A 12,737-nucleotide genomic window follows, 5' to 3' on the forward strand; every position below is an offset into this window, starting at 1 on the left:
CAGCTGGACTGCCTCTGATCCCCTTGGTCAGCAATGAGACTTGAGAACAGCTTCCCATTGTGCTGGAGAAACCAGCCTGTACCCTCCAGGTACCTCTGGGAAATCATCACAACCCGAGAGCATCCACGGGCAACTATCAGTAGCAATACAGGCAGAGTCCTTTTACCAGATGACAATAAAGATCTCTGATGTTCCCTCTAAATTGGTCACCCCTGAGGAAAAGGTACCAGTGAAGCCCTCTCTGTGACCCTTCTGAGCTAATCTAAAGACAGCCACCCAGAGGCTGACCTTACCTCCAGGTCATCCTCCTCCCATCTGCCCCCAGTCCCAGCACTAGTTACCCAAGTTATGTCCTGCTCACCAGACTGTGCTCTCACCCAGCAGCACAACATGGCAGAGGACCCAGGCCTATGTCAGTCACACACACTACCAGAAACCATGTTTCCTGCAGCTTCTCCTTGAGTCCACAACCTCAAGAGAACTGATGGTTCTTGGAAGACTACCTTCAACAGCTCCAAAGGAAACTCAGTTGCCCACAACTGGTTTCTCCAGGCTCAGCAGCAAGCCCAAGAGCAGGCAGAGCACAAGCCATTGGCATTCCTCCATAGTCCACCCACATTTATGAAAGAATATGACAAAATAAAGGACCCGGTGGTCACCATAGATCAAGACGTGACAGCAGTGGATAGGGTTACCTGGCTGGACTTCACAGCCAGCTCTTGTCTCAACTGCTCCAGGCGTCCTGAGGTCTCTTCGGTACCTTCCTCCAAGCGTCTTGCTTCCTGGTCCAGATCCTCCTTGCCACTCCTGGCCGCCTGCAGAGCCACCTCCAAGACAATCTTCTCTTTCTGTAGGAAGTGGATCTCGTCCTCCCTGGAGGCAGCCTCCCCCTGCAGCTCCTCCAGCCGCACCTGCAACTCATCGTAGCGTGTGTGCAGGTCATCGAGGGCCTGCCCCCGGGCCTGCAGGGCCTCCTGTGTGGCGGTGAGCTGCCCCATCAGCTCCACATGTTCCTGCTGTAGGGCCGCCAGCTGCTGGTCCCGCTGGTGCACAGTCAGCTTCACCTGCAAAGCAGCAGACAGGCCTGATAGGCTCTCTTCACCCTGCCCCAAGAATGTACACCTCTGCCCTGTAAGGACTCAAATAATTCTGGTGATCTCCTTGCAGGGTCCTTTCTATGGAAAATTCTATTGAAGAACATGAACAGAAGTAGAGCCCAAACACGGTGCGCAGGCAGCGGCAATGGTCTGATGATGGTCCTTCACACACACTCAACAGACAACCCAATGTAAACCTGTGCTGTCAGTGCCACCCACAGCCACTATGTGCAGCTGGACGTGCTCACGAGTCTGAGCAAGGCTCTGTAGGCCTGGGGCCCAGGATGGTAGCCACAACTTGCCTGCTCCAGCTGCTGCTCCAGAGAGGCTGCTGCATCCGCCACCTTCTGCAGCTGCTCCCGCTCGCCTTCAAACTCCTCCAGCCTCCTCTGCAGGTCTTCCTCCACCATCGTTTTTGCCTCCCGAATCTGCACAAAGGCTGCTTCCTGATCCAACATGTCGGCCTGGACCCAGGAAACAAATGCTTTTTAGAGAGCAGGAAAACCTGGTCATCAACAGTGGACTGGAAGCCCTACACTACACAGGAAAACCCACTTCCCCATGAAAGGCCCATCAATCACACCTCCATCCTGTCTCAACTGCCCCAGGAGTCCTAAGAGGTTAACACACTGGCCCTTCCCATGAGGCATGAAGCTCCTTTCCCAGTTGGCCCAGACCAACCTGAGAGAAGCAGGCAAACAACCCAGTTTTAAGAACTAGATTCAGAGCTGGGCGTGGTGGCACAGCCCTGTGATCCGCAGGCTGAGGCCAGAGGATGGCAAGTTCAAAGCCAGGCTTAGCAACTTAGTGAGGCCCTAAGGAACTTGGCGAGGCCCTAAGGAACTTGGCGAAACCCCATCTCAAAATAAAATATTAAAAAAAGGGCTGGGGATGTGGCTCAGTGATAGAGTTGTTCGCCTAGCATGTGTGAGGCACTGGGTTCGATTCTCAGCACTGCATATAAGTATGTGAATCACATAAAGGTCCATCAACACCTAAGAATAGATACAAAAATAATTTTTAAAAAAGGGAGCTTGGAGATGCAGCTCAGTAGTTAAGTGCCCCTGGGTTTGATCCCTGGCACCAAATAAAAAAAGAAGTGGGATCAAGCTGGCTGTGGTGGCAGCACCTATAGTCCCAGTTACTCAGGAGACTGAGGGAGGAGAACAGTTTGAGCCTAGGACTTCAGGATCAGCCTGAGCAAGTCAGCAAGACCCCACCTCAAAAACAGAAAAAGAAGAAATGGGATCAAGTGCTGGGTGAGCCTCCCAGCCACTGCTCTCGCGAGGCACAGGTGGGTGGCACCCCTCCTCTACAGTGCCTCACAGGATGTTCTCTTGGACAAGACTGCTGCCTGACCCAGCACCACTTAGGAACACAGGGAGACAGTAGGGACTGTACCCTAAGCATGGCATTCCTCACATTCAGACTGATCAACCAGATCTGGTTCCTGGCACAACTGTTAAGAAAAAAGACATCAATTCACAACTCGAAATGTTTTGGGCTCTTTTACACTGAGCCCTTAATCATTATGGCTGACTCAACAGACTCTCTTCCATCATCCAAGTCGAATGGCTGTGTGGTCCACAGGGAAAAGAGTAGGTGCAGAGTAATGAGAAGATGAGAAGCCAGACAACCCACAGCAGCTGCTTCCTGCGCGACCACAAAGGGTCAGGACAGGCAGCCTGGTGGCATTTTCAGCACAAAATGACCAGATGGCTCACACTGTTCTCTGCTACAGGTTTGCTAACAAGGAAATTGAGTAGGTGTTACTACCTGATTTATACAAAGGAAACTAGACTAACAGAAGTTAAAAACCACCCAGATTCTCACAGGTAGGGAATTTGGTCAAGGCCCCAGCCAGTGTGTTTCCTGTGCCTAGGGAGGACAGTGGAGGGTGGCACAGCCGTACGGGTACAGCAGGTGGAAACACCTATCAGCACCTGGCTTTGAAACACTGTCCCCACAGCGACTCTGGGCCCAGCTCTATTCCCAGGTGACAAGGATCCATGGCTGGGGACTGGAAGAAAAGGGCTCCAAGGTACTGCTGACCTGTGGGCCAGGAGGGGTGGGGTCCCCAAACTTGCACAGCTGTCACTGCAGACTGCTCAAAACAATGTTTCAAAATGCTCTTAAATACTCTCCACATCCAGGTACTGCAGCCATCTACACACACGTGTACATCCTGAAGCCTGCATTGTGGGTACCAACACACACACATGTACACCTCAAGCCGGCGTCATGGGTACAAACACACATGCGTGTATACCTCAAGCCTGTAGTGTGGGTTCAAACATGTACATGTGTGCCTCTCACACTTCCCAGCGTGACCCAAAGCCAGGCGGAAACTGGCAGCCAGTGGCACCCTCACCTCGATGCTCTGCAACTGGACAGCTATGCGCTCCTTCTCCTTCATGGACCTGTGCTGTGTTTCTGTCAGCTGATGGGACAGGGACACATTCTCCAGCTTCAGGTGCTCCAGCAGACCAGCCTGCGTCATCTGTCCGACCTTCACAGAGAGAACCGAGGCAGCAGATGCTCAGTTTCCAGCACCAAGAGCAGATCCCAAGCCACCTAAGCAAGGCTCTGCCCACCAATGGTCCCTCGCTGCACTCACAACATGCCCAGATAGCTCCCGCATGCCTTGCTTCTGCTCCCCGTGTCCACCACAAGTTATCCCACCTCAAATGTTGGGCTAAACTATGGATCCTGTGGGCCAAATAGGGGAAGCAGGCCACCCAGAGCCAGGTCATCAAACTAAGACTGTGTAGTGTGGTGGACCTAAACAGGCATTCCTACCAAGGGCACCTGAACCCCAGTAAGCAGCTCATCTTAACTGACCAAGCCCAGCTGAACCCATACAGGCATCACGGATAGTCATGCTACCTCAGCTGACCATCTCATGCAGCCTGGTGCCAGGACCCTCAGGAGAGAGGAGCAAAGGGAAGCCAGAGCTGAATAAAGGTAAGGGCACAGGGCTGTGGCTGGTCCTCCCTATGCCACAACTATCCCCAGTGGGCCTTCCTGGACCACAAGATGTAAGGTGTGACAGAGCAGTGGGCTGCAGGGCTTGAGAAAAGCTGCTGGAGCAAGGGAGGGAAACATCTGCTGGGGCTGCTTCAAGATAAAGGAAGCAGAGAGCCTGACCTGCATCCTCTATCAGAACAGAAGGGGAAGCTCAGAAGCAGTTTGAAACCTAACTCAGAACATTGGACCTGCACCAGAGGCACAAGGCAGGCAGGGAGGACTGCCACTTACCTCCACTCCTCTACTTTCATCTTCCAGAGTGGCTCTCAATTATTTATACCTTAATGTGGCTTTAAATAGTCCAGTCTCATACATGCACAGTAGCCTGGACAGTACATTAAATTTTCTAACTAGTTAGACTCTAGAGGCTGAGGATCACACGTTCAAGGCCAGCCTCAGCAACTTAATGAGACCCTGTCTCAAAATAAAAAATAAAAGGGCTGAGGATATGGCTCAGTGGTAGAGCACCCCTGGGTTCAATCCCCAGAACCAAAACTATACCAAGAGAAAGGCTGCCACAGGCCACGGGCCAGGCCTCACGCTGAAGCACTGCACCAGTGCTGCCTGGGCCCCGAAGACATGTGGGTCAGCACAGACTCCCACATACAAGAACCAACAGCTAACAGTCTACATCCATTAACAAATGAAGAGGAAAGAGGAGAGTGTCCTCCAAGGCAGTCTGATGACTCTACATCTCTGAGTTCAAGCAGCCAGAAAAAGGTGAGGCTCCAGCAGGGAAGGAGCACGTGCCACATTTAGTGCCTGATGGAGAAGGTGAGGGAGGGGACTCCACAGAGTAGCCAGGGAGGGAGAGTCCGAGACCCCACAGACACAAAGGTGAAGGCCAAGGAGGTGGGAAGAGACTGGCTGGAGATTTCCCAAAGTAGGCACTTTAGAAGCAAATCCAAAGAGCAGCTGGAAGGCACCTGCAGAGGAGAGGGTGTGGGTTCTCCTAGTGATCAGTAGACTGTAAAATGCACCCATGATTTGGCAGAAGTGTCCTTCCACAAGGAGTCAGGAAGTATGCCTGCCCACCACATGCCTTCTCTCTGAAGGGAGTCCTAGGGCCGTACCTGAATGTGGGCCACCTCGCCCTGCAGCCTGACCCGGGCCTCCTGAGCCAGGGCAAGCTGCTGCTGGTACCACTGCCGAGCATGCTGCAGAGACGTGATTTCTGCCTGGGAGGCCTGCAGCTTGCTGGTCAAGGTCGTGCGCTCTAGCTGTACCTGCTGCAGCTGGCTCTGCAGGGCCACCATCTGCTGTCGGAGGTCGTGCACTGGAAGGGAACAGTCAGTCGCGTTCAGCTGGCTACCTGGTATCCCAGGAGCCTTGCCTCTCCACAGACACTTGACACACAGTCAAGCTCCACAGCGAATAAGACATACAGGTGATGCTGCCACCTCAGTGGTTATGTTCGTAAGGTTCCCATGAATATAGCACTGTCATTGTTCCTGGGGACACAAGGCTATGTTCCTCTAAGCCTCATTCACATTTTCATCACCCCACCAACATAAAACTTCATTTACATGTGATTTTATTTAAAGACACCTCTTTAATATCTGTTTACTCATGAACAGCTGGCTCAAAGCCAGCTGCTCTATCCACTAGCCAACAGGCTTCAAAAAAATATCTCTAGTTAGTGTCTCCATGAAGTAGTTTGGCCTCCTCACACTTAAAAACACAGTGTGTGGGGCCAAAACCAACCTGCAAAAAGCACAGAATGCACAACGGATACCAAACAGACCACAGAGGGAACACCTATTCATAGTCTGAGCTGAGGGCAAGTCTCAGGGAAAGCAAGAGAGTGCAATGTCACTCCTAATGCCTCAGCTGGGAGTGCGTGCATCTGGAATCTCAAATATCCTGCCTAGAGGGTCATAAGTTCAAGACTAGCTTCAGCAACTTGGTAAGACCCTGTCTCAAAATAAAAAATAAAAGGGCTGGGGGGTGTTGCTCAGTGGTGAAGCACCCCTGGGTTCAAGCTCCAGTACCAAATAAATAAATAAATACATAAATAAAATCTTCCACTCTCATATTTAGAGTGAATGAGCACAGAAGTGCCCTGAGCCCTGATTTGGGGATTATAAATGCAAGCTTGGGGCTGGGGATGTGGCTCAAGCGGTGGCGCGCTCGCCTGGCATGCGTGCGGCCCGGGTTCGATCCTCAGCACCACATACAAACAAAGATGTTGTGTCCGCCGAAAACTAGAAATAAATATTAAAAAAAAAATTTCTATCTCTCTCTCTCCTTCTCTCTCTTTAAAAAAAAATAAATAAATAAAATAAAATAAATGCAAGCTTACTTAAAGTCACACTGTTAAGTCACGGCATCTGTGAGTGCTGCTGAGAACCAACTGCGTCCATGAAATTATTGTGGACACCATGGCTATCATCTCAGAACCACCTGTGGAGTCTACCAGCCATACACACTGGGCAAGGGCAACATATGGCTGGTTCTACACCAGCATCTGCTGGTTTGCACGTATGGCCAACTCAACACTAGCAAGGGAAGGTGGAAGGAGGGCGAGGAGGGGAGACAGAAGCCATATCAACTCAAATCCCAATACCAATAAAATAAGTCAGGCTGGGTGCAGTGGTGCACACCTGTAATCCTATTGACTCAGGAGGCTGAGGAAGGAGGACTGCAAGTTGAGGTCAGCCTCAGAAACTTAGTGAGACCCTGTCTTAAAGTGAAAAAAAAAAGGGCTAGGGGTATAGCTCAGTGGTTAAGTGTTCCTGGGTTCAATCCCAGTATTAAAAAAAAAAAAAAGCCACATATTTTAAAATTAAATTACACTTCAAATTCAAGAAAGCATCAGTCATGGGGCTGGGGCTGTAGCTCAGTGGCAGAGCACTTGCCTAGCATGCACAAGACACTGGGTTCGATAGTCAGCACCACATAAAAATAAACAAATTAAATAAAGGCATTGTGTCCATCTAAAACTATAAAAGAAAAAAAAAAAGAAAGCATTAGTCATTCTGAAGATATTTTCCTAAACTTCTAAAGAAAGATGAACAGGATTGTTTAAGAGGGCCCATGAGTCTATGTGCAGTGCTTCAGAGTTCAGAGTGGTGTGGTCCTTAGGCCACAGAAGGACCTGCCTCACTCTGTAACCACAACACACATAGCAGGGTAGCCTGTAGCTCAGGCAGGACCTTCAGCAGGGCTGCTGACCACGACTGAGCCACTCACCCATGCTTAGGTGTCTGCTGCCCCAGAAGTACTGTCCAGTGAGGCCCCAAACCCTAAGAGGTATAAAGCTATCTTGGTATTCAGGAATTTTTGGATTTTAGTTTTCTTTTTCTTTTTCAGAGAGAGAGAGAGAGAGAGAGAGAGAGAGAGAGAGAGAGAGAATTTTTTTAATATATTTTTTTTTTTTTTAGTTCTCGGCAGACACAACGTCTTTGTTGGTATGTGGTGCTGAGGATTGAACCCAGGCCGCACGGATTTTAGTTTTCTTAAGGGGTTGAGTATCAATAATGCTGAATAGTTGAAAAATTAACAGCAATCAAAAGAGCACCTTGTGGCTCAGCAGGCCCTCTCTGTGGACAACAATGCACGCGATTCTCCTTCGGGTCAGGAGATGGCGTCCAGCCTCACAGCCCCACCTTGAGACCTCACAACTCTGGACAAGAGCTGTACGTGAGCAGCCTGCAGCCTTCTGTGTCCCTAATGCTCTGGTCTTCAGTCTCCCACTCTGCCTCACTCTCTTTCCCATCCTGTTCACACAACATGGTGTGAGCAGACCAGTCTTCTCAGTACCCAAATGGAAGGGACCAAGGGCAGGGGCTATCTGTGGGTGACCACTTAGGGCAGTTCCTTGGCTTTCTCTAGTAAGCCCACAAACTAAAATGCTGAACTTCACAATGTGAGGAGGATGACCAACCAGCAATCCAGGCCTAGGCATGTAGAGTGAGTGGAAGACAAGCAGGCTGTGCTCCTCCCCCACCATACTGGACTTACGAGGCACCAGAGGCAATGAGTGGAATGACTACTCCTGACCGTCAAGGGTTCAAATTCAATTTCTGAGATCTAACCCATCCCCCTGGATGCTCACACAAAAATGAAGAGAATCCCGAGTTTATGCAAAAATCAATACCCCAGGCATCAACTCTAAGCTAACCCATCCCACAGACACAACCAGGCCACAGTGGCCAGAGGTGGGAGTAGGGTGCCGTATGCTCACCTGTGTTGTCCTTGCTGAGCATGTTCCTCTGCATGTCCTCCACCTTGGCCATCAACCTCTGGTACTGCTCCTCTGCTACCTGCAGGTCATGGTTTGAGGACGCCAGGCTGGCATTTTTGGCCTCTAGCATGTTCTGCAGGTCAGTCATGGCTCGCTCCAAGTCCCAGCAAGATTGTTTCAGAGTGTCCACCTCGGAGCTGAGGGAGTCCTGCCTCTGCTGGCTGCTGTGGGTCTGCTCCACCTGTGCCTGCAGCCTTGTGTGCAAGGCCGCCAGCTGGGCCTGCAGCTCAGCCTTCTCCTGAAGTGCCTGAAAAGACCCCCAACCACAACAGCTTCAGAAAAATGATTCACTTCCATCCAGAGTATTATCAAGACTGTTGGAATGACCAGTGAGACAGAAAGGTGAGTTTTACTCTGAAATCCTAGATCCCCAAGCCACCTAGTCACTCCACTATGACTGTTATCCCAAAAGAAGACAATTTTCCAAAAAAATCCCAGGAGACAGGAGGGGGAGTGAGCAGTCTAAGAGGGCAGCACTCAGGTAGAGCTGTGGGAGCACCTATTCCCTGTTAAAGACACTGGAAAGCACATTTGTTCCCAAACCATATATAGTTGCACAGTGAGAACACCAGGCAGGAACAGGGATTCCCCAGGCAAAGGCAGTCTGGCTCAGATCCAGGGCAAATGGGCACACATATCTGCAGGGAAAGGCTGCTGCTATGAGAGAGGCCCCCAGGGCCCCAGCCTGGCCACAGGAGCAGCCAGGAGTGACACTGGACAGAGCAGGGCAAGAGGGTTGGCCCCAGCAGCTGCTGAGAACAGCCCCAACAAGATGACAAGTGAGGGCTGAGGGTGGCTCTGTGGCCAACTGTTCACGTAGTATGTCGAGGGCCACAGGTTCTAACACTAGCACCCCCATGATAAAACAAGCAAGCAAGCTGGGGCACATGCCCCACCCTGCCACCAGCATCTCCTGCTCATCCCCAGATCTATCTAAAGGTATCTGAGGGAGTCCAAAACTCATGCACGAGGGTAAACCACACTGCCAACAGTCCAAAAACACCCAGAGAAACCCCACTGAGTGAGCTCTATAGGGTGCAGAACAAGGATAGCTGGCATCCGCAGAGGTGCTAGAGTATCACCATACAAACTGAAACAATTTGGCTTTGACATACCAAAGCACAAATGCGCCATCCCAGGAGAAGAAAAAAGTGTGATGAAGCTCCTGACTGCAGAGATGGCATACATGGAGGACACGGACCTGTGCGGGGCTGGACGGCTGCACTCTGAAGCAGTGCATGAAGCACAAGGACATACACCAGAGCCACCTACGAAACCTGAGACCACCTCTCCACAGACAGCTCCACGTGCCTCCACATGGCTGCTGTGACTGAGGACCCTGTCGAACCATGAAGCCCCAGTGGCCAGCTAGGTGAGCTGACTTCTCCATGTGCACCTGGCGTGGTGCCGTCCTGCTGCCCTCCACCCTGCAGCACGGGCCCACTGGAAATGGGCTCTGGACCCCAGAGGTGTTTCCTCTCTCAAGTTGAGTGCCATGGCTGAATTCCACTAAGCTGACTTGCTCTAACTGTGGACAGAAAGACAACCACCTAGCTCTTCTCTACTACACCCCATACACCAAAAACGAAGGCTCAAAGGGAGGGAAAAGCACCTTCAGGCAAAGGCTAACCAGATATAGCAAAATTAACGTTGAACAAAGTAGAACCCACTGCAAAAAAAAAGGAAGGAAGATGAAAACCTCTCTATTTCAGAAAAAGGCCCAACTGCCTGAAGAATTGAACTGTTATGGACTGTGAGGTACCTACATCTAGGAAACATTCTGAGCAAGTCCCAAAGGTGATGCAGGGAGGCAGAGGGAAGGGACTAACACAAATAGCAAGAGGGCTAACACATCAAGGGGACAAATGAGACAAAGGAGCTGTGGCCCACTCCTGAAGACACACCAACCCGACATCACTCACCTGAGTAGCTTCTAAGGATAAAGCCTCCAGCTGTCCTTCAAGTCTCGTTTTCTCTTTAAGAACCTGCAACATTTCATCCTGTGTCTCCGTAAGTGAGCTGTCCATGGACATGCTGGGGAGCAACAGAGAACAGGCCAGTGGTTACATCTCCTTCACCTTTCCCCACGTTCTCCAAATCCCACACCCCTGCTTCCTTCTCCCACAGTGAGCAGAGCTCAGACTGTGTGGCCTCCACTGTAGGCCTCTCCAGGGACACCTGTGCAGTCTTAGCCACAGGTCTTCCTGGCTGCAGAGGGTCACTGATGAGACCTAATTCCACTGCTCATTGAGCAACACACCTGTGTGTGAATGCAATATCAGGTGAAGACTGGAAGTGGCCTTAGAAAGGAAACACTATGGGGCCTGCCCCAGAGTGCAGTGCCAGGGGCCATGCTGCTGCCCACCTGCTACAGACGCTGTCTCTGCGGCTCCGTGCCTCCCCACTGACTTCCTGCCCCTGGTCTTGGTGCGCAGCTGCTGCCGCCTGGAGCACATCCTTGATTGAGGGGAACTGGCCCAGGGCCTCTGCAGCAATCTCCTGGCCACCGATCACATAGGCAGCTCCCTGGGTGCCTGCCATGCTCCCTGGAACGCCACCAGTCCCACGGATGGAGAGGCTGCTGTGTGAGGAGCTGTCGCTGTCATTTCCATCAGCCTCAGACACACTGTCCCCAGTCAGTGAGGCATTCTCCAGGCGGCCGTCAGCCTCAGGAGACAGACTGACCTCAGAAACAATGGAGGTGCTACTTCTGCTTTGCTTCAGGGAGCCCCTGACAGAATCAGCAGTGGGACCAGGGCCACCAGCATCACCTGAACCTTCAGTCCTATAATCAGCCAGGGACCGAATTTTGCTTAATTTGGAACTTTTTTTCTCCTTAGGATGTGCTAGCAGCCCTAAGCTGCCCACCTTGGGCCCCCGAGGGACACTCGTGCGCAGGAAGGAGTACTCTGTGGTCAGAGCCACGGGACTGGCCCTTGGCAAGTGTTCAGGGTTTAACATGAGCTCAGGATCCAGTGTGCTAAAAAGTCTCATTTTTGTTGCAGGTTGACTAGACTGAAAGGAAACAAAAGTACAAAAATATGTTTAAAATCAGCAAGTAACATCCTAAAACTGTCACCCACAAACCTGCACACACTGGCATCCCCCTGACTGATGACCAGCATCTGCCAAGCACCTGCTGTGCAGGTGTGGCCAGCCTACTAGTCCTCAGGTGTGCACTGCTTCAGGGTGGTGCTCCGTGACGAGTCTGAGCAACCAGAGGCCAAAGGCACACGCTCCCGAGCAGGCTCCTCCCCATTGTGCTTCCTTGATAAGATTTCCCTCCAATACTGTGCTTCCTTCTTCCTAATACACATAACATTTTCAAGGTTAAGAAAAAATTAGTCCTAGCTGGGCAGGGTGGCACACACCTATAATCCCAGCAACTCCGGAGGCTGAGGCAGGAGGAGCACAGCCTGGGCAATTAAAAATGGCTGTGTACATTTTTACGACACGCACCTTGGGTTCAACCCCCAACACCCTCCCAAACACACACCTAAAGTCCTGTTGAATTAGAGCTATCCCCTGGATTCACATCTGACATGTCCTTCAAAACAGAAGTCATGTGGAGTTCTCATCTAGATCCTGAACCCTCTGATTCATGTTTATCATTTGTGTTATACATCGTACTTTTCTTTAATTCTCATTATCATTTTTCTTTAATTCTCTTTCATCATTTCTGTTATTTTTCCCACTGGTTTTATAACTGATTATGGCAGAGTAACTGCTTATTTTTATATTTGTATTAACACACAATTGCTAAACCCAAATATGATCAAACAATTGTTTTCAGTTGACTCTCATGTTTTCTAAGAAGTCATCACAGTCACTGACATCTGCAAACACCAGCAGGGCTTCTCCTATGTCAATGTCCCCTTCACTTCTAGTATTACTGTATTGCCAGCTTTCAATTGGCCCCGAGTGAGACATGAAGTGTTCTTGCCATGCTGACCTGACTTCCTCCCACAGAGAAATGTCCAACCCTGTTACTCTGCAGGAAGAGCCCGGGATACTGGGATGCAGCTGGACAAGAACAAGAAGGGCAGGGGTGGGCAATGTACAGATGTGGACAAGGGCCATGGGGCCACAGAACTCGACAGCAGCAGACAGGCCAGTGAGACAGGGTGCAGGCCCAGCACCAGCCTGACAGGTGTGACGTGCAGGGCAGCAGCCGGCGCATGTGACCGACTGGCTATACCCGAGGCGTCCCAATTCTGTCCTCTTTCTCTATGCCCAGAGACCCCAGATGGGTTAGAATCAAATACTGAGAACATATTCTTGGGATGAGATGTGCCTCAGTGACAGAGCACTTGTCTAGCATGGGTGAGGCATGGGTTTGATCCCCAGTACTGCAAAAAAGTACATTT

The 12,737-nt window shown here is 50.9% G+C and overlaps 1 protein-coding gene across 5 annotated transcripts in view; it reads right to left on the minus strand.

Annotated features, from left to right (window-relative positions):
* GOLGA3 (golgin A3) overlaps positions 1 to 12,737 on the minus strand; it is a 47,365-nt gene that overhangs the window by 20,335 nt on the left and 14,293 nt on the right. For all 5 annotated transcript variants that reach the window (XM_081286640.1, XM_081286641.1, XM_081286639.1 and 2 more), the window contains 7 exons: positions 10,736 to 11,385; positions 10,293 to 10,404; positions 8,311 to 8,617; positions 5,198 to 5,400; positions 3,469 to 3,606; positions 1,400 to 1,561; positions 696 to 1,064 (listed from right to left, as the gene is read on the minus strand). In XM_081286640.1, the coding sequence (XP_081142766.1) occupies positions 696 to 1,064; positions 1,400 to 1,561; positions 3,469 to 3,606; positions 5,198 to 5,400; positions 8,311 to 8,617; positions 10,293 to 10,404; positions 10,736 to 11,385 (1,941 nt within the window). The remainder of the gene's footprint in view (positions 1 to 695; positions 1,065 to 1,399; positions 1,562 to 3,468; positions 3,607 to 5,197; positions 5,401 to 8,310; positions 8,618 to 10,292; positions 10,405 to 10,735; positions 11,386 to 12,737) is intronic.

Source organism: Spermophilus citellus (genome assembly GCF_964194105.1).
Source record: "Spermophilus citellus genome assembly, chromosome: 3".
Taxonomy (NCBI): domain Eukaryota; kingdom Metazoa; phylum Chordata; class Mammalia; order Rodentia; family Sciuridae; genus Spermophilus; species Spermophilus citellus.